At 40.8% G+C, this 19,764-nt stretch overlaps 1 protein-coding gene and 1 pseudogene across 1 annotated transcript; one reads left to right on the forward strand and one right to left on the reverse strand.

Moving 5' to 3' along the window:
* Positions 1-806: 806 nt before the first annotated feature.
* LOC120111753 (putative UDP-glucosyl transferase 73B6) lies at positions 807-1,867 on the reverse strand (annotated as a pseudogene).
* A 10,645-nt stretch (positions 1,868-12,512) lies between these two features.
* On the forward strand, positions 12,513-13,308 carry LOC148703320 (uncharacterized). The gene has a single exon (XM_088721420.2). The coding sequence runs from the start codon at positions 12,580-12,582 to the stop codon at positions 13,291-13,293; it is 714 nt and encodes a 237-aa protein (XP_088577546.1). The 5' UTR covers positions 12,513-12,579; the 3' UTR covers positions 13,294-13,308.
* The last annotated feature ends 6,456 nt before the right edge of the window (positions 13,309-19,764 follow it).

Here is a 19,764-nt window from a genome sequence, read left to right on the forward strand (position 1 = left end):
ATCCAAAATGTTAGAAAGCATCATATTATCTTAAAAAGTAGGTATAATAGAAGGCAGTTGATGCACGCTGAGACCCAAATGCTTTGCAGGGGTTATTAGGACAACTTTCTAAAATTTTTACATAGGGCAGCTTGTCTCTCCCTCTGGAACTCGAACTTACCATTTTTACCGCCCATCAAAATCCCATTGATGTGGGCAAGAAAGAAAAAAATAAATTAATCAAATAATTATATTTTATTATTGGTCATTTGTGATTAATTCTCTATTCTCTTGACTTATCTTCTTTTTACTTTTTATCTTATATTTCATTTTTCGTTTTCTAATGCTTTTTTTCTCTAATCCAGTAGGGCAGATCCAACCGTGAAAGATTTTTTTTTTTGAAATAAATATGATTAGTAGAAATAAACTCGAAAAAGTTAAAATTCTATAAGAAGTAGATCTCGGCTTCCATGTCAACTTTGCTTTAAATCACTCTATTGAATTCTTCTCGGATTAGAAAATACGTTCGATTAAAAAAAAAAATTCGGTTTGAGTAGTTCATTTTAGGGCTCAAATAATAAAATTTTAGCCCTTTTAAACTCTTAAGAGATTATAATGTAGATCTCAAAAAGCTATTCAATTTTAGAAAGAAAAAGATCATTTTAATCGGCCATCGTATGGCCAAAATTTGTCATTTAGAAACTTGGCATGCGATTTTGCTTTCCGATTCAACCCTACTATAGGTATATCTTCTCTTGTTCAGATGATTTAGCTCCTACTAAAGATGGAAAAATATTTGCTTCACCATCTCGCGGCTGAACCACTACCTAAGGGGCCCATCCCCTTATCACCAGACCCCCCCTCCAACAGCCTCTCGAACCCCTCCGGCATCCACCCCTCGCCGGCGGCCTCCCTCACCACCCAAACAAACGGGTGCCAGGCCAACTTCAACCCCAATGCCATGTCCTTCAGTTGCTCGCCGGAGAAGTGGCTCCAGCTTCCGAAGCAAACATACACCACCGATTTTGGTTTCTTGGTGCCAAGCCAGGAGAGGCAGCGCTCGCGGTTGGCAGCGGCGGCTGGGTCGGCGCCCCCGCGGGCGGCGAGGTCACCGGCGTTGGCTGAGGCGAGCGCGACGGGGCCCACGAACCAGGACTGCTTGCGGTCGACTTTGAAGTAGAGGTCGGCGAGGGCGGACTCGATCTCGGCGAAACTGTTGAAAAACGACGCCGAGGCTTCCGGATTCGCCTTCACTGAGGTCGTCCATGGCGGCGGTGATGGGGCTGTCGCCGCGGAGGAAGTCGGGGAGCTCGCGCCGGACCATATGGATGGGGTGGGGAACGTAAGGGACAAGAAAGGGGTCGTCATCGCTGGAGACAGCGATCGAGGTGGGAGAGGCAGCGGAAGGCGCCCATGACGCAGACGGGGAAGAGGCCGAGGGCGTGGAAGGAGAGGAGGGGGACGCCGAGGTCGCGCGCGATGGCGGTGGTCCAGGGGAAGCGGTTGTCGACGACGACGGCATCGGGGCGGTGGAGGCGGAGGAGGCGGTCGTGGTCGGGGCGGGTGAGAAGAGAAGCGGCGTCGATTTTATGGCATTCGGAGGGGTGGAGGGCGCTGATGTTCTCAACGCCGGGGGGCAGGGCGGCGGAGGCGGATGGGAAGGTGTAGAGGAGGGGGCGGAGGGGTAGGCCCGCGGCGGCGGCGCGGTTGACGGTGGGCTGGACGAGGGCGGCGTTGGCCGGGGTGAGGATGACGGTGGAGTCGACGTGCGGGCGGCGAAAAGTCGGGCGATGTCGAACAAGGGGATCATGTGGCCCGTCGCGAAGGAGGGGATAAAGAAGACACGGAGTGGGCGCTCGGACTCCGCTTCACCGGAGACGGAACCCATCGATCGAGCGTGACGGATACGGACTAAAGTGGAAAGCTAGTGGAGATTCCGAGGCTGTTTGAACCCTAGAAGTTGGAATCTTTTTTCCCGTTACTGGAGCTCGCGCTGCAAATGAGATCGTGGGTCACGTGGGGCAGAGTCATTCTAATCGTTACGTGGATGCAGCAGAGTCTTTTCATTAGTACAAAAATATATATTTAGAATTGGGCAACCAATTGCGATAATACTACCTTAAAGATCCAAGTTGGAAGAATGCTCTAACCCATACTCGGTTTATTTAAAATTTAGATTAAAAAATTTGGTTCCATATATCTCATTCTAATTAAAAAATTTCTTGATTGAGACCTCATCAAATAAAATTGGGATGCCAGCTGACAATGGCCCCGACGGTGCATCACCGTCTCCATCGCAGCCCGCTTCCTCTATTCCTGCCGCTCACTAATTGGCTACCCAGAGAATTTGACCATCATAAAATTTTAATTAGTACAAAAAAAACTTATGACCTACGCTCAACCTAATTCGAAATTGGGCAACCAACTAGGATAATGCTTTAATCTGATCATAATTTTCAAATAAAATACTACCTTTAAGATCCAACTTGGGACAATGCTCTAACCCATGCTTGATTTATTTAAAATTTGGATTAGAAAATTTTGTCCATATATCTCGTTCTAATTAAAGAATTTATTGATCTAGACCTGACCAAATAAAATTGGGCTTGATGTGTCCTTTTTTTTTTTTGTGGTAGAGTCATATCAATTTTTTCCTCTTCTAATCTCAATACAATACACTATGCGAAGAGAACCTAGACCGCACTCATAATCTGAACACTGAAGCTACAATGTTATCTTAAGAAATATGTGAAGCACAAAATGGTTGGTGGATGCTGAGAAGTTGTTTGTTGATGCGATCTTGAAGAATTGCTCACTGAGTGTGGTAATATTACGTTAAACATTCTCATATCTTTTTCTATCGTTGGGAACAACTTTCGGGCATGCAACTAATATTTTGGAGAAGATGCTAGAACATGGTTGAATGCCAAATTCATATGGATTGGAAGGAATTGGATTTGATTCTTGAATAATATGCCATTATATGGGTGTAATCGAAAATTTTAGAAGCCATAATATTATCTCGAAAAGTAGGTATAACAAAAGGCATTTGACGCACGCCGAGAAGATTTTGGCCCAAATGGTCCACAGGGGTTACTAGGGCAGCCTGTCTCTCCCTCTCAGAAGTCAGAACCCAAACTTACCATTTTTACCGTCCATCAAAATCCCTTTGATGTGGGGAAGAAAAAAAAATTAATCGCATAATTATATTTTATTATTGGTCATTTGTGATCAAGCCCCTTTTCTCTTGGCTTAATCCTCTTATTACTTTTTATCTTATATTTTATTTTCCTTTTTTCTAACGCATTTTTCCTCTAATCCAGTAGGGGATGTCAAACCGTGAAAGATTTTTTTTGGTGAGCGTAAAGAAAGGACAAGCAAAACAAAGCAAAAGAGAAAAATACTACACATATGTCTCGAATGCCCACAGCCCATTGAGTCTATTTCAACCAAAATCTCCAAATACCTCCAGTTCCTGCTTGCAACCTGCTAGTCAAATCAGTCAGACAGTTGGCCTCCCGGATTATGTGCTGCACTCTAGAAAACCGAAGAGAGGTAACCAACTGAAATATATTATTCAACAGGGTTATAGAAAACCCGAGAGCCTTCAAACTTAAACTTTGCACTTAGTAGTCGAGCCAATAGAGTCTCCAGGTGAAGCACATGCAGTCCAAGCGTCGTCACTTAAGTTGTCCTGTCATGAAGTCCATACAGGGGTATAAGTCGGATTTTTCTTCTAGGCAATGGGTATAAAATAGTATGGCGACAACAAGTTGAGAGAGAGAGAGAGAGAGATAGAGAGAACCTGGTCGTCTATAAGGCCAGCGTGGTATGCGATGTTTACGGCAGAGCTTTTTGAGCGTTGTTACCGACAAGTTGAGCTTCCGTGCAGCGCGTTCTCTGGGAAGGTCGAAACACTGTTGTAGCTCTTCCCTAGTGATATTCTTCGTCCGCTCCCTCTGCAAAGATATCACACAACAACGGACGGTAAAAGTTAGGAAGAAGGTTGCCCAAACTCAGATTACTCACTGTAATAAATAATAAATCGCTGGAACATGTGGCGTTGTGTCGTGCCATCCTGATAGAAAATTAACTCGGGCATACGAGTTACTGAAGCATTGCTCTAAGATAGCTATTCATCTTCGTGCGAGTTTTTCAAGCGTCCAGGGACCTATTTTAGTTAGACTAGAATTTTTGTTGGCACGTAAATGCCAAGTGCATAGATTGCATCTGATAATTGAGTACCTGGGCTGCGAGTCCAGTCTTCCTGGAACCGGTGAGACCACCCCTCCCTTCAGTTCCAGTAACATAACCTGAACTAAGTTGTGATGATCCGCCTATAATCATCAAGACAATTAGAAAAAAAAATAAAGGGATAACCGGAGAAAGCAGTTGACCAATTGACTCCTTATGGAAATCACAGTCCCCATGATAAAACTACCATTGTTTTAAAACTAGCCTCATGAGGCGTACCCAATTCTCATGTATATTATTTATTTATTTATTCGTTCATTCATATATATATATATATATATATATATTTATTTTTTTTTCTTTTTTTCTTTCTTTTTCTTTTCTTTTCTTTTCTCTTCTTTTCTTTTCTTTTTTTTCTTTTCTTTTTTCTTCTCTTCTTCCCGATGCCTCTTCTTCTTTCTTCTTTCTTCTCCTCCCTCCTTCTCCTCCCACGAGGTTGGCAGCGCCGGAAGAGTGCCGAGGCCGGCGGTGGCTCGGCGACGTGGCCGGTGGAGCGCGGCCGAGATCCTTTCTTCTCAGGATTCTCTCTCAGGCGGCGACGGTGGGGAAGAAGCACGGGTGGAGGTCGAGGGCAAGGGGGGCGGCGGCGGAGACGGCGGCGGAGAGGGAGTCGCACTTAGCCTGGAGATCGGAGCCGATGATGCAGAAACGGAACGGGCACACGCGGACCTTACGGGATGGCTTGGAAGGAATATGATTCAAAACAGGGAAAGAAACAAAGGGGAGATGAAGATGAAGGAGGTGAAGGGCATTATGGTCTTTTTATGAAAATTTATTATGCATTGGAAATGGATATGGACCGGTTGTTAAAGTTATGTTCAAGGGATTAAACATTTCAGTCCGGTCAAAGAATGGACCGGACATTAGTTTCCCCAAATAAGTTAGTTTCCCCTAAATAAAAGTACCCTTTCTTTTGTATCTTACCAAAATCTGTCTCCGGAAGCAAATCAGTTTCTCTGATCAGGGACTTGGTATTGTCGACTCTCCGGGACGGCTCGTTCTCTTGCACTGAAGCAGCTGTTTGATAGGAAGTAAGGCCAAAATCGTTGCTGGGGACTGGTGGTGGAGATGGTGGAAATGATTCATTTTCCCAGGGGAATGATGGCCAAGTCGTTATTAGTGGGTCAAGGGGAGGCTCAGGAAAGTGCAGGTAGCGGGACGGCACGATCTCGTGCGCTGGAACAGCTGTTTGATAGGAAGCAAGGCCAAAATCGTCGTTAGGGACTGGTGGTGGAGATGGTGGAAATGATCGATCTTCCCAGAGGAAAACTGGTAGCCAAGGCGCTAGTAGATCAAGAGGAGGCTCAGGGGAGTTAAGGTGGCTGTGCGTATCACCATCCGGACCGTAGTGCTCCATGGTTTGCATTATTCAGGATGAGTTGAGGGAGATGGGAATAGATATATAAAGGGAGCCAGAAGGAATGTGGGGGGGGATGGTGGAGTTAGCCATTCATGGAGATGGGCATGGACATATATAGACACTTCGTAGCCAGAAAAGCATGGGGGGAGGTTCGCCGAAGTTGCAGGTCATTTCGTTGCGGGCGGACCTCATTAATGTCCGAGGCATTGTTTTAGAACATCGGTAGCAATAAATTATGCATGGCTTCTACAAGGCCCATGTGAAGCAAATGTAATATTAAAAACAGAATTTATCAATATGTTACCAATTTTATTCTTTTTTACCAATTTTATAATTAATTTTCAACATAAAAATTATGAATTCAGCCAATCCTCATCTCTAGATAAGAAAATTATTAGATCAAGTAGGTTAAGAGACCTATACTTAAACTGGTGCAACTATATGAGATAGGATGACGAAGCGACCGGGCACCAATTGATGCGTTCAAATTTGTGCACTTATTTTTTTAAAAAAATAATTAAGATAAAAATGCGGTGCAAACAGAGCTGTGGACTCGGGATTTCCTTTTGGCGAGAATTACGGCCGTGCCCTCCTACCCTATCCTGTCTATAGCCCATCTCAACGAATGGGCGGAATTAGATGCCCCATCCACCGCCGTCCCACTTTGACGTCCGCATGTAAATGGGAATTAGCGTATTGACAATTTTTTTAATTAAAGTCCAAAATATTGATAAATTTTTAAATATTTTTTGTATAAAAAATGATAAGCTCTAAAATTAATTTGATTTTAAAAAAAAGAACATCCCAATTGAGCGTCGTATGACCAAATTATAGCCTTTAGAAGTTTGAGGTACGATTTTAGCTTTCCATTATAGTGGATTTCGATTTGAACCCTATTCCGTACTAACTACAGTGATTAAAGTGGTCCACATCGAGTCCTATGATTCTTATAGGTCATTCAAAGAGCCCAAAAAGTAGTTTGAGACTCTTTAAGAAGATTTCAATTTTTAATAGCAAAAAGAGGTTAAATGATAAAAAAATTCTTTTTCTTTTTCTTTTTTGCATTGGGGGGGGGGGGGAGTATTTTATTAATTGTTGCAATGCTGGCTTGTTGTGAACTAGCATCCAATTTTATTAAAGTGCCCATGTCGAAATGACATGAAAATTTTAAAAATGGCATGGAAAATAACAAAATGAGATGGAAATGACATGGAATAAACTAAGTTAAATTAGAAATTAAAATCTTTTGTATATAATTAGAGGGGGGGAGAAGAGAGAGAGAGAGTAACTGATACATAGAGAGAGACTCACGAGATTAGGGATCGAGGGGATTAGGGTTTGCATTGTGAAATTGGGTCCAAATTACCATTTATATTTTATTTCTCTCTTGCTTAAAGGGACGAGGGGGGAGGGTTAGGCGTTGCATTTGGAAAATTGCAATGAATTCAACATGGTCGATCTAATGGCCCTTCTCTATCGCACTCTTTCTATCCACATACGTGGACGGTGCTGGATGCGAATCGATACAGTGTTCCCCGGTAGCATGGCTAAGCCGTTCCATCATGGTCAGGAGGGCGAACCATGGCCACAATATCAAGACTGGCCATGTCTTTGTTCCCCCGCCACCCAAAACCCCAAACCCCGCCTCCCGCTCTCTCTACTTCTCTCCTAGTCGTATCCAACGTTATCCGAGGTTTCTTCCATCGATATAACCTCCACCACAAGAGAGAAGAACACAGTGGGTAAGTCCTCCATAGAATGGATGTTTTGGCGCCCCCCAATCCCCTCCAAAGCCCCACCCCACCCAATTCTAGGTTTAGGGTTCTCCTTTATCCCATCTCAATCCCCTCCTCCCCTTCCCTCAGTTCTTTCCTCGGCTTCGAATCCCGCCCCGAAACCACCAGTCCCAGCCGGAGAAAACCCCGAGTTCGAGCTATCTCCACCGTCTCCGGCGCCGCCGCGCGCCGCAGAACCTGGAACGACCGCTTCGCCAACGGCGGGCCCTCCGACGACTTCGACGCCTTCAAGAGCAACGACGGACTCCGCCGCCTCATCCGGAACGGGGAGTTGGAGAAAGGCCTTGCCTTTCTCGAGAGAATGGCGGGCCGGGGCGCTGTCCCCGACGTCATCCCCTGCACCAGCCTCATCCGCGGCTTCTGCCGCGTCGGCAAGACCAAGAAGGCTGCTCGGGTGCTCGCCATCGTCGAGAATTCCGGCGCCTCCCTCGACGTCATCACCTACAATGTCATGATCGGCGGGTACTGCATGTTGGAAATAGATAAACTTAATTATGCATTGATTCAAGAGATATTATTTAAGACATTTGTGTTTCCAAAAAAAAACCTTTTATCTTATCTATGAAAGTTACTTAGAATTCCTCTTCATGAATGAAACCGAAGTGTCATTCATAAATATGACTCTTCGTATTTTGTATAGGGTTACTTGAAGGGTTGTAAAATCCTCTTTATAAAGGGTTGTTATTTGAGTCATTTTGTAATGAAGAGAATTGAAGAAATCTAATATAGAGAAAAGTCCTCTTCATTCTTTAGTGAAAATTACTACAATATTCTTCTCCTCCATCCACCTCTTCAAAGTGGTATCAGAGCTAGATCATGGCTACCGGAGTGCTTCCCATTCCTCGTCTTACCAATACCAACTATGAAAATTGGAGTATCCAAATGAAGGCGTTGCTTGGATCTCAAGATATTTGGGACATAGTCGAAAGAGGCTATGTAGAAGTCGAAGATAGAGATATTCTTACGGCGCAACAACGAGAGACTTTGAAGAAAGACAAGAAGGCTCTCTACTTCATCTACCAAGGCCTAGATGAGGCCGCTTTTGAGAAGGTTGCTAGTGCTACCAATTCCAAGCAAGCATGGGAGATTTTACAAAATTCTTACAAAGGTGTAGAAAAGGTGAAGAAGATTCGCCTCCAAAGCTTGAGAGGCGAGTTTGAAGCTTTGCAAATGAAGGAGTCCGAAGTTGTGTCGGACTATTTCACAAGGGTGTTGACCGTTGTGAACCAATTGAGGAGGAACGGTGAGACACTTGATGATAATCGGGTTGTGGAAAAAATCCTACGATCCTTGGACCACAAATTTGATTATGTTGTGGTGGCCATTGAAGAGTCCAAAGACTTGGACACTATGACGGTAGATGAGCTTATGGGTTCACTTCAAGCCCATGAGCAAAGAATACTAAAGAGAAGACAAGAGCCATTGGAGCAAGTTCTACAAAGCAAGCTCTCCATCAATAACAAAAAGGAGGAGTCAAGAGGCGAAAGTAGCCAAAGAGGCCGTGGTCGTGGCCGAGGACGTGTTCATGGTAGAGGTCGAGGTGGATCTTATGGTCATGGTAGAGGCCGTGGTGACCACAACAATATTGAGGAAGGCAACCAAAATCGTGGAGGAAGAGGACAAAGAGGTAGAGGCCGAAGGTATGACAAGGGTCAAGTTCAATGTTACAATTGCAACAAATTTGGGCATTATTCTTTTGAGTGCTACTCTAATCAATCTAGTCAAGTTCATGAGAAAGCCAATTATGTCAAAAAGGAAGATGATGGAGATGACGTGCTTCTACTAGCACGAAAAGGAGGAGATGCTATCAATCAAAATATGTGGTACTTGGACTCCGGTGCAAGTAACCACATGTCGGGGCACAAAGAAATTTTCATGGAGCTTGATGAATCGGTGAATGGCCATGTCTCATTTGGAGATGCTTCCAAGGTAAAGGTGAAGGGCATTGGTAAGATACTTATTCAACTCAAAGATGGAAGCCAACAATTTATTTCCAATGTCTATTATGTGCCTGATATGAAAACCAATATTCTTAGTATTGGGCAACTCTTGGAGAGAGGATTTGATATGCAACTAAAGGAAGGAAGCTTCTATCTAAGGAAACAAAATAAATTGATTGCTCATGTTCCTATGTCAAATAACCGCATGTTTGTATTAAACATAAATCATATTGTTGCCAAATGTCTAAGTGCATGTATGAAGGATGTATCTTGGCTTTGGCATTTGCGGTTCGGACATGTAAACTTCGGTGCTCTAAAGCTTCTCTCAAGTAAAAGAATGGTGAAGGGGCTGCCTTATATTGATGTCCCTAATAATATATGTGAGGGGTGTGTTCTTGGCAAACACTCAAGGAGGAGCTTTCCAAAGAAGTCTCACAACAAAGCAAAAACACCACTTCAACTTATCCACACCGACATTTGCGGGCCAATCACTCCAAGCTCATTTGGAGGTCGTCGCTATTTTCTAACTTTTATTGATGATTTTAGCAGGAAAACATGGGTGTATCTCTTGAAGGAGAAGTCAGAAGCATTTCAAGCTTTCAAGGAGTTTAAAACTTTGGTGGAGAATCAAAGTGGCTATACTATCAAGGCGTTGCGGTCAGATCATGGAGGAGAATTCACATCCAAGGAGTTTGAAGCTTTTTGCAAAACTCATGGCATTTGGAGGCCCTTGACCGCTCCATACTCACCTCAACAAAATGGCGTCGCGGAAAGAAAAAATCGGACTATACTTGACATGGTCCGAAGCATGCTTAAAACAAAGGAGTTGTCGAAGGAGTTTTGGGGCGAGGCTGTCAATTGTGCGGTCTATTTGCTTAATAGATGCCCCACAAAGAACTTGGAAGAAGTAACACCACAAGAAGCATGGAGTGGATACAAGCCTGATATCTCTTATTTGAAGGTGTTTGGGTGCATAGCTTATGCACACATTCCGGATCAAAAGAGAAGCAAGTTAGATGATAAAAGCTTACCATGCATCTTCATCGGGTACAATGCAAGATCCAAAGCTTATAAACTTTATGAACCAAAGGAGAAGAAAGTCATTGTAAGCCGAGATGTGGAGTTTCAAGAAGACGGTGTTTGGAATTGGAACACTAACATGGTGATGATACAAGATGAAGAGCAGATCAAGGAGCAAATTAGAGTTCCAACACCACCTTCATCTCCTACTTCATCGGTTGAAGATGTTTCAACACCATTAAAGACAAGAAGCATTCAAGATTTATATGAGGTGACAACTCCCTTAAATCTTATTTGTCTTTTTGCTAATGAAGAAATAATTTCTTTTGAAGATGCTATCAAAGATAAGAAGTGGAGGAAAGCCATGAATGAAGAGATAGAAGCCATAGAAAAAAATGAGACATGGGAGCTTACTTCTCTACTAAGTGGGCTTGAATCAATTGGAGTAAAGTGGGTTTACAAAGTCAAAAGAAATCCACAAGGTGAAGTGGAGAAATACAAAGCACGACTTGTGGCTAAAGGCTACAAGCAAAAGGCCGGAATTGACTATGAGGAGGTTTTTGCTCCCGTTGCTCGAATGGAGACCATTCGCTTGGTGATTTCTTTGGCGGCTCAAAACAAATGGAAGATTTTTCAACTTGATGTCAAATCAACCTTTCTTAATGGCTATTTGAATGAAGAAGTGTACATTGAGCAACCCAAAGGTTATGTCAGAAGTGGACAAGAAACAAAGTGTTGAAATTAAAAAGGGCGCTCTACGGTTTGAAGCAAGCACCTAGAGCTTGGAATTCAAGAATTGATGCTTATTTCAAGGCAAATGGGTTTGTTCAATGCCCCTATGAACAAGCTCTCTATATCAAAGAGAAGGATGGGAACAAATTACTTGTCTCATTATATGTTGATGATCTTATTTTCACCGGCAATTCTATACAATTGATCAAAGAATTCAAACAAGCAATGGCAAAAGAGTTCGAAATGACCGACATGGGACTTATGTCCTATTTTCTTGGTTTGGAAGTGAATCAATTAGAAGATGGAATTTTTCTTTCCCAAGAGCACTATGCAAAGGAAGTGATTAAAAGGTTCAAGATGGAAGATTGCAATCCTATTAACACACCAGTGGATTGTGGTGTAAAATTGTCCAAGAATGATGAAGGCAAGGTGATTGATCCTACACTCTACAAAAGCTTGGTAGGGTGTTTGAGATACTTGACATGTACAAGACCGGACATACTATATGGCGTTGGTTTGGTGAGTCGGTTCATGGAGGAACCAAAATCATCTCATTGGAAGGCGGCAAAGAGAATCCTACGTTATGTTCAAGGTACTCTAAGCCTTGGCTTATTCTATTTTTATTCTAATAATTTTCAACTTGAAGGCTATTCTGATAGTGATTGGGGTGGAGACTTGGATGACCGAAAAAGTACTTCCGGATTTGTATTTTTTATGGGTAATACGGCATTCTCATGGATGTCTAAGAAGCAAGCAATTGTTACTCTCTCAACTTGTGAAGCAGAATATGTTGCGGCATCTTCATGTGTTAGTCATGCAATATGGCTAAGGAGCTTGCTAAAGGAGATTAATATTGATCAAAATGAAGCTACACAAATTTACATTGATAGCAAGTCGGCAATTGCTTTAGGGAAGAATCCAGTTTATCATCAAAGGAGCAAACATATGGATGTTCGTTTTCACTCAATCCGGGAGTATGTGAAGAACAAAGATGTGGAGCTTATTTATGTGAAGACTCATGATCAAGTTGCGGACATTTTTACTAAACCACTTGGAGTTGATCTCTTCAACAAATTCAAAGATTTGCTTGGTATGAAGGATGGAAGACAATTAAGTTTAAAGGGGGGTGTTGGAAATAGATAAACTTAATTGTGCATTGATTCAAGAGATATTATTTAAGACATTTGTGTTTCCAAAAAAAAATCTTTTATCTTATCTATGAAAGTTACTTAGAATTCCTCTTCATGAATGAAACCGAAGTGTCATTCATAAATATGACTCTTCGTATTTTGTATAGGGTTACTTGAAGAGTTGTAAAATCCTCTTTATAAAGGGTTGTTATTTGAGTCATTTTGTAATGAAGAGAATTGAAGAAATCTAATATAGAGAAAAGTCCTCTTCATTCTTTAGTGAAAATTACTACAATATTCTTCTCCTCCATCCACCTCTTCACTGCAAATCCGGCGGGACCGACAACGCTCTCCGTCTTCTCAACCGAATGAGCGTCGGCCCCGATGTCGTCACCTACAACACCATCTTCCAGAGCTTGTGCGAGAGAGGGAAGCTCAAGAAAGCACTTGAGGTGCTTGACGGTATGCTCCAGAGAGGCTGCACCCCTGATGTCTTCACTTACACTATTTTAATCGAGGCTACATGCAAGGGTAGCGGCGTGGGGCAGGCTATGAAGCTTTTGGATGAGATGAGGTCGAAGGGTTGCATACCCGATGTCGTTACTTATAATGTTTTGATCAATGGGATTTGCAAGGAAGGGAGATTGGATGAGGCGATCAAGTTCTTGAACAATATGCCATCTTATGGGTGTAATCCGAATGTTATAAGCCACAATATTATCTTGAGAAGTATGTGCAGCACAGGGCGGTGGATGGATGCTGAGAAGCTGTTGACCGACATGGTTCGGAAGGGTTGCTCCCCAGGTGTGGTGACTTTCAATATTCTGATCAATTTCTTGTGCCGGAAAGGGTTGTTGGGGCGTGCAATTGATGTGTTGGAGAAGATGCCGGAGCATGGGTGCACGCCAAATTTGTTGAGCTACAACCCGTTGCTGCATGGATTTTGTAAAGAGAAGAAGATGGTGAGAGCTATCGAGTATTTGGATATAATGGTGTCAAGGGGGTGTTACCAGGACATTGTGACATACAACACTTTGCTCACTGCTGATCTTTGCATGAAAACAAATTGCATGACAGCATGATTTTATCAAGATCTAGATTGCACCTTGATCTTTCATATGACTTTATTTATCTGCATTGAGTGTTTTTTGGTAAATTTAGTGTCTTCGCAGAAGCTTGGTGGGCATACACAATGCTTGTTAGTAGCTGGGAAGTGTGGAGTAACTCCCAGTAACTTTTGTGGAAAGATATTGAACTTGTGAATATGATGTTTCAAGTACCTAGGGACTACTCAACTTCAGAATTTTTAGATTGGGCTTGTTATTTGATATCACAGAGATAATTTCGACTTGCTTCAACATAAGATGATATCTGAAATGCATTATTATTGTGAACCATAAGCATATTGTTCCTAGAAAAGCTAGAGCTTCATGTTTAGGAAGGTCCATCTTGAAGGTCTGAGCAGGTGATTGGATTATACTAGGATTGAAGCTGGTTTCTATGTATGGATGTTGACCAGTAATCAGCTCATTCAATATGATGCCAAAGCTATAAACATCACATTTTTCATTGTATGGTTCACAACGGATTACCTCAGGTCCCATGTACTCATAAGTCCCTGAAAATTGAAGAGGAAGCATTTAGGAGTCAAACATTACAGAAGCAAATTAATTTAATATTAATACATAGTCTTTTTCCGTCTCACTAACTATTGAACATAAATTTGTTTGTCCCTCTGTCAGTACATATGAAAGGTCAGCTCTGTGCATGTTAAGCACCTGGTTATTTAATTGAAATGATGTTTTTCTATTGCTGGTAGTTACTAAAAATTCAGGATGAATTGATGACTTAATCTCACATCAGTAGCCCAGTATTTTACTATATTGAGAACTGAATTGAAGATAAGGTTGGCTTCAATTAAATCGTGTGTTACGTATCTGACCAACTATCAAGGAAAAAAAAATTCCTGCAGTCTAGCAGTCACCTGGTTTCCAGGTTTGAGGCTGAGATTTTTGTAAGGGCAAGGGATTGCATTTGAGAATTTGGCATCTGTTGGATGATGATTTTCATGGACAATATGCAATCCTACATTACTTCACGCAAGTTTGTGGACATTAGATTCTTACCCAATTCACCTGTTAGTGTTGCCTCTCCCTGATGCAGGAAGCCGAATGATGACACTGCTAATGTAGACGGCTCCTAACATTTGTCCCTACTAAGAATGCTGCCTCTGCCTTTATTTAATTGTTACTGGGTTGGGTTGGACTGGTGGAGGCCTAGATTCAGCCCACGATTGAAACCAGGCCCAGACCTGGTCCATGCTTGGGTTTCTTTTGGGCTGTCCTGGTCTGATAGGCTTCTATTGGCCCACTTAAGCCTAGGGCGGATCGAACCCAATCCGGTTTTAGAAGTCTGGGCGGTTGTTTGCCCATGGGCCTAAAATCTGAGTTCAAGTATTCGATCTTGGACATTTTTGGATTGGGCTATTGGGACTGCAGGTTCATTTGATGCCTCTGTAGGTGATCAGGCTTCTTTTGTTTGTGGTTGAATGGAATTGCCCATGTCTATCCAAGTCATAGCCAAGTGACTCCTACCATTTTAATAATTACCTTACCTCGTTTCGCACATAAGAAAATTACTTATCTGGGGCTAATGAATGGAGCAACAGGAAAATACTACTTTGTTGAGTGACTTTTATGAATGAAGCAACAACCAAATGCTACAATGTCTTACTGACCTGCTAAAAGTAATTATGTGGTAATGCACATGACTAATTTATCAATCAGGAGAAAGAAGAATATATGGGTGAGTCATAATCTTATCAACTAATAAATTTTGCTTAGAAACTGGTATGCAGATGGCTGAGTGAGGGATAATAATGGATGACTGCAATCGGATTAATCTGTCGAAGAAGTTATTAAGGCTTTGTCATGCGCGTATCTTCAACCATTTTATACAAGACATAATTATCAATGCAAGAATTATATGACATAGCATCAAAGATCCGTTGTTATACAGTAAAGTGGTCTTTTGATGGCTTAGGATGATATGTGAAAATGTGAAGGAGCCAGCTAGCCTGTTGGCTTATCTTCAAACTTCTACCGTTGCTTATCACAGAGGCGGAAGTTTTTTTTCCTTTTTGTCTTTTAAGGGAATAGTCTGGGGCTCAAATTGATTAATAGAATGAAGATTACATCCTCCCAAAAGAGAGAATAAAAGAGAAGAAGAAGTATCATTGCAAGGCTGAAAGTTGGATTATATAGAGGTGAAATAGGGTTTGCTTTAGCGGTCATGCCCCTTTTCTTTAGTAACTTGATGTTTTATGTTTGATTTCCTGGATGGTGCATCTCAAAAAATATTGATTTGAATAATTATAATGCAGGTGGGTCTCCTTTCTTTTCTCTTAACAAGAGTTAGTTTATATAAAATATTATTCAAAATTTATGGTCTTAACTTTTCCCTTAATCTTACTTTATGTAGAAAGAATTGTGTGGTAGGATATCATGTAAATATATCTTAAAGTCCATCTAACATATTTTTGTGAAATAACCCTCATATGAAGCAGAAGTATGCTCTCAATGTTCTAGCTATTTGCCTATTTATTTGCTCCACTACATGAAAATTTATGCAAATAACATCTCATGAAATATGATGTTTGATCAAGAAAGTTAATTGAAAATCTAGTGCATGATCGACAACAGACCCACGATTCACTACAAGAACATTTAGCATTACCGTCGCTTTTTAATGTATATGCCGACTTAGAAAAAGCACCGCGAGTTTGATTTCTGATGCTTTTTAAAGCGTTGCAAAAGTGTCGGCAATGCTACCGCGAAAAAATAATTTTACAATGCCTTTGGTTTACATCGTGAGTTATAACAAACGATGCTTATAAGCGTCCCTAATTGCTGATGCTTTTAAATAGTGTCGGCGCTAAGCATCATATATTAGCCATGCTTATTTGCATCTCTAATTAACGACACGAATAAGCATTGCTAATGTATGTTTTAACGACGCTTTAAAGCATCGTAAATGTAATTTTTTTAAAAAAATATTTTAAAAAAAATTAAAACTCCATATACAAATATATACACCAAATACATACATAACAGAAGTCATATAATAACACATATAATATATATAAAAATAGCAAATACTCATATTGTCAAATATGATTATATTTACATTCACTACGAGAAAATACATATTCAGCGACTAAGATTCTAGTCGCCGAATAACCATATTTGGTCGCCGAAACCTGTTCACGATTAGCATACCTTTCGTTGCCAAACCCTAGTCATTGAAAGGTTTTGGCGACCAATATTGTGTAGTCACCTAAGGTACACCAACAACGACCAACGTTTGGTTGCCGAAAAAAATTATCAGCGACCAAATCTGTTGTCACTAATTTCAACGCCGACCAAATAGTTGGTCGTGGAAGGTTTGTCTTCCGCTACCAAAAAAGGGTCACTAAATGTCTATCTTCCCCCACCAATATTGGTCGCAGAATGTATTGGAATGCATTGGCAACAAACATTTTTTTGGTGGCAGAAAGTATCAACCTGTATTTAATTAACAATTCAAATTATAAGCTTAATATTTATTTTTGGGCTCGTTCCAAATCATGTACAACCAACACAGCCTATCCAATATCCATATTGCACAATACATTTGCTCATCCAAATAGAAGTATACACAATGTTGGAGAATCCATAATCATTCATTATAAATATCATCATCTATAAGTCTAAAGTCAAGCATACCTATTAACCATACATCAAAATGTTTCATCCATACCATATGTTAAGGTGATAATCATCACCAAACACATCAAAATGTAAATTAAAAATCCCAAAATATCTGATCTTGCTATTCATCCAAACAACCATCATGTAGACAAAAATATTCTTATACCAAAAACTGGATTCTGCTTGTAGACAACTCCACCATGATCATCTGAACAAAAGCTATCAATGTACCAGAAACTAGATTTCACATGCTTATAACTCCACCATGTATTTGAGAAAACAAAAAAGAATACACAATCAATAACCACATATGAAAAATAATAAACTAAAATTCAAGTATAAGTTCACAATAACATTTCGCTTAATTTGGTCCAAATCTCTAAATAACCTACGTAATATAAATGAGAATACATACCAACGAGTATTTGTACCACCAGTTGAATACATGGCCCCATCATGATGGATAGATGACTTGTGCATTTGAATCTTTCCCTTTAAGAACTCTGTCACCAAACTTGTAAGATGTGCAATTTGCTTCTTTTCTTCCTCTCGCTCTTTCTTTTCCTGCTCACGCTCTCTCCTCTCCTGCTCCAATTGCCTCCGCACGCTCCATCTTCATCTCCTCCATCTCAGCTTTAAGTTTCTGCAACTCCCCAACATGGTCTTGTGACACACGACTAGGTGTGGAAGAAGATGAAGAGGGCTTCGGCCCATCCCCAAATCCAAGAATGTATCTCTTCCTTTTTTCAAGTGCCTGCCTAGACATCTCCTCTGATGTTAATTGCACACCGGATTGGGAAGTTTCTTCTCGCAAGCTCAACATATTTGATTATCAATGCAAAGGTAACAACAGAATTAAATGTATATAACCTTGCAAAAGCAGAAACTGATTTAAATGATTATTGAGATTTTAGATACCTACATATTTCACGGCGCAAATAGGATCAATCCATTCTTTGTTCTTCTTGGTATGAGTTTTCTTATAGAATTCTGAAAATTCAAGGTTTTCAGAACCATTAAACTCCGGCTGCAAAGTGTAATTTAGATTAGCATATAGCCAGTACATAATAAGAAACCTAGAATAACTGTCAGATCTACTTGCATAAAAGGATTCCAAAAATATACTTGCAGCAAACTAGAATAAAAAATCTACTTGCAGCAAATTGTCTATTTTACAATAGCCAAAACTATCCCCTAGACTGTCTTACAGGCAGTTCACTAAAAATATAGCCAGTACATACTCAAAAATATATTACCTGTACAGTCATTGTTGCAACAAATGACCGAGATCCTGAATAATGATTGTACTCAAGCTTTTTCTTATTCTTTTTGCCAGCTTTTGATCTCACCTTCAAAAAAATACAAATTAAAAATCTAAAGAAAACATTATGATCAAATATTTTACTTATAAACTCTGAAGCACTAAATATGTAAGTTACGCTGTGTTCTTTGCTTTTCCACACATCGTCAATTAAGTGGCGCCAATCCTCTTGAGTCACATGTTCGTATGGATGACTATAAGGGTCCACATGTAAGATGTTCTTAAGATGCTTGTAATGCAATTTCATATTGTGCCTCAAAATCATAAGTTCAGAAAGATGAGTTTTCTCACTCACGCTGTTAGCAATAATAGGTGGACTTGAAAGCTCGTGGGTTTGTTAGGTAGAAGAGATGGGGAGTAGAGTAGGTTGGGCAGCCATCATAGGCACAAGTTCAGCATCTCCAGAAGAATTCAGTCATTCATTATCAGATGGCAGATACTCTTCATCATCATCGCCATTGCTAATCTTGTTCGGTCCTTCATTACTATTCTGATTTGAACCAAACAATGCCTTGGACATGCCCGGTATGCCAAGAGCCTCTAATCTCATTGAGTTCATTTCAATCCTTTTTTGTCTTTGCCTTTCGTATCCCGTCAGCTTCTGGGACAAGCACCCAGGCTTCACAAATTTTTTACCTACTTGGTGCATCTTTCACAATAAAAACCAGACAGATACATTATATTCAGCCATAAAAAAATATGGAGTAAAAAGTACATCACACTCTCCATAAAAAACAGAAGCATGTAAGATAAAAATAGATGATTTTCATTAACATAAAAAACAGAAGCATGTAAGATAAAAATGTTCAACTTTGCTATAGATAGATCATTAGAGAAATATATCATGGCTCTAAATCTAGATATGCATCACTGTCACCATCAATGTCTTCTTCTTCATCGCTAGGCTCCTCCATTACTTCATCGACACTCCCCCCGGCTTGATCTCGCCCACGGCACTGCAAAATGACCTCCTCTTGAATAATTTCAGCATCAATATCGTATCTGCGCAAATCCATTGTGGTTGGCTCTTCAATGGAAATCCATATCTGCGCAAATCCATTGTGATAGGCAATTCGTCAATATCGTCATTCATGAAAGTGGCGCCCATGTAAACAACTTCCAACATATTAGACAATTCGTCCCTATCATCGGTGCCATCCCCAGCCATTCTATCCTCAACACCTCCACCATTCTCACAGTTAGCATCATTTGAAACACAAGATTGATGCACGTGAACAGATTCTCCATGTTGCACCCAAGTCTTGTAAGAAGGCGAGATTCCTTTCAACATCAAATGAATCTTGACAACTTGAATGCTTTGTTTTTTGTCATTCATGCACTCGACACAAGGACACCAAATATCATTTACTGAACCTAAATTTGCCACCGCAAATTCAATAAAGGACTTCACCCCTTCTCTATACTTTTTACTCTTCATTCTTTTTTTTATTGTCATCCAACTCTTGTCCATTTTGACTGACCTA

Source organism: Phoenix dactylifera, chromosome 5 (genome assembly GCF_051530095.1).
Source record: "Phoenix dactylifera cultivar Ajwa chromosome 5, Ajwa_hap1_PhDact_Kaust_v1.1, whole genome shotgun sequence".
Taxonomy (NCBI): Eukaryota; Viridiplantae; Streptophyta; class Magnoliopsida; order Arecales; family Arecaceae; genus Phoenix; species Phoenix dactylifera.

Coding starts and splice junctions, on each gene's coding strand:
- LOC148703320 (XM_088721420.2), top strand. CDS start 12,580: ATGAGCGTCGGCCCCGATGTCGTCACCTACAACACCATCTTCCAGAGC.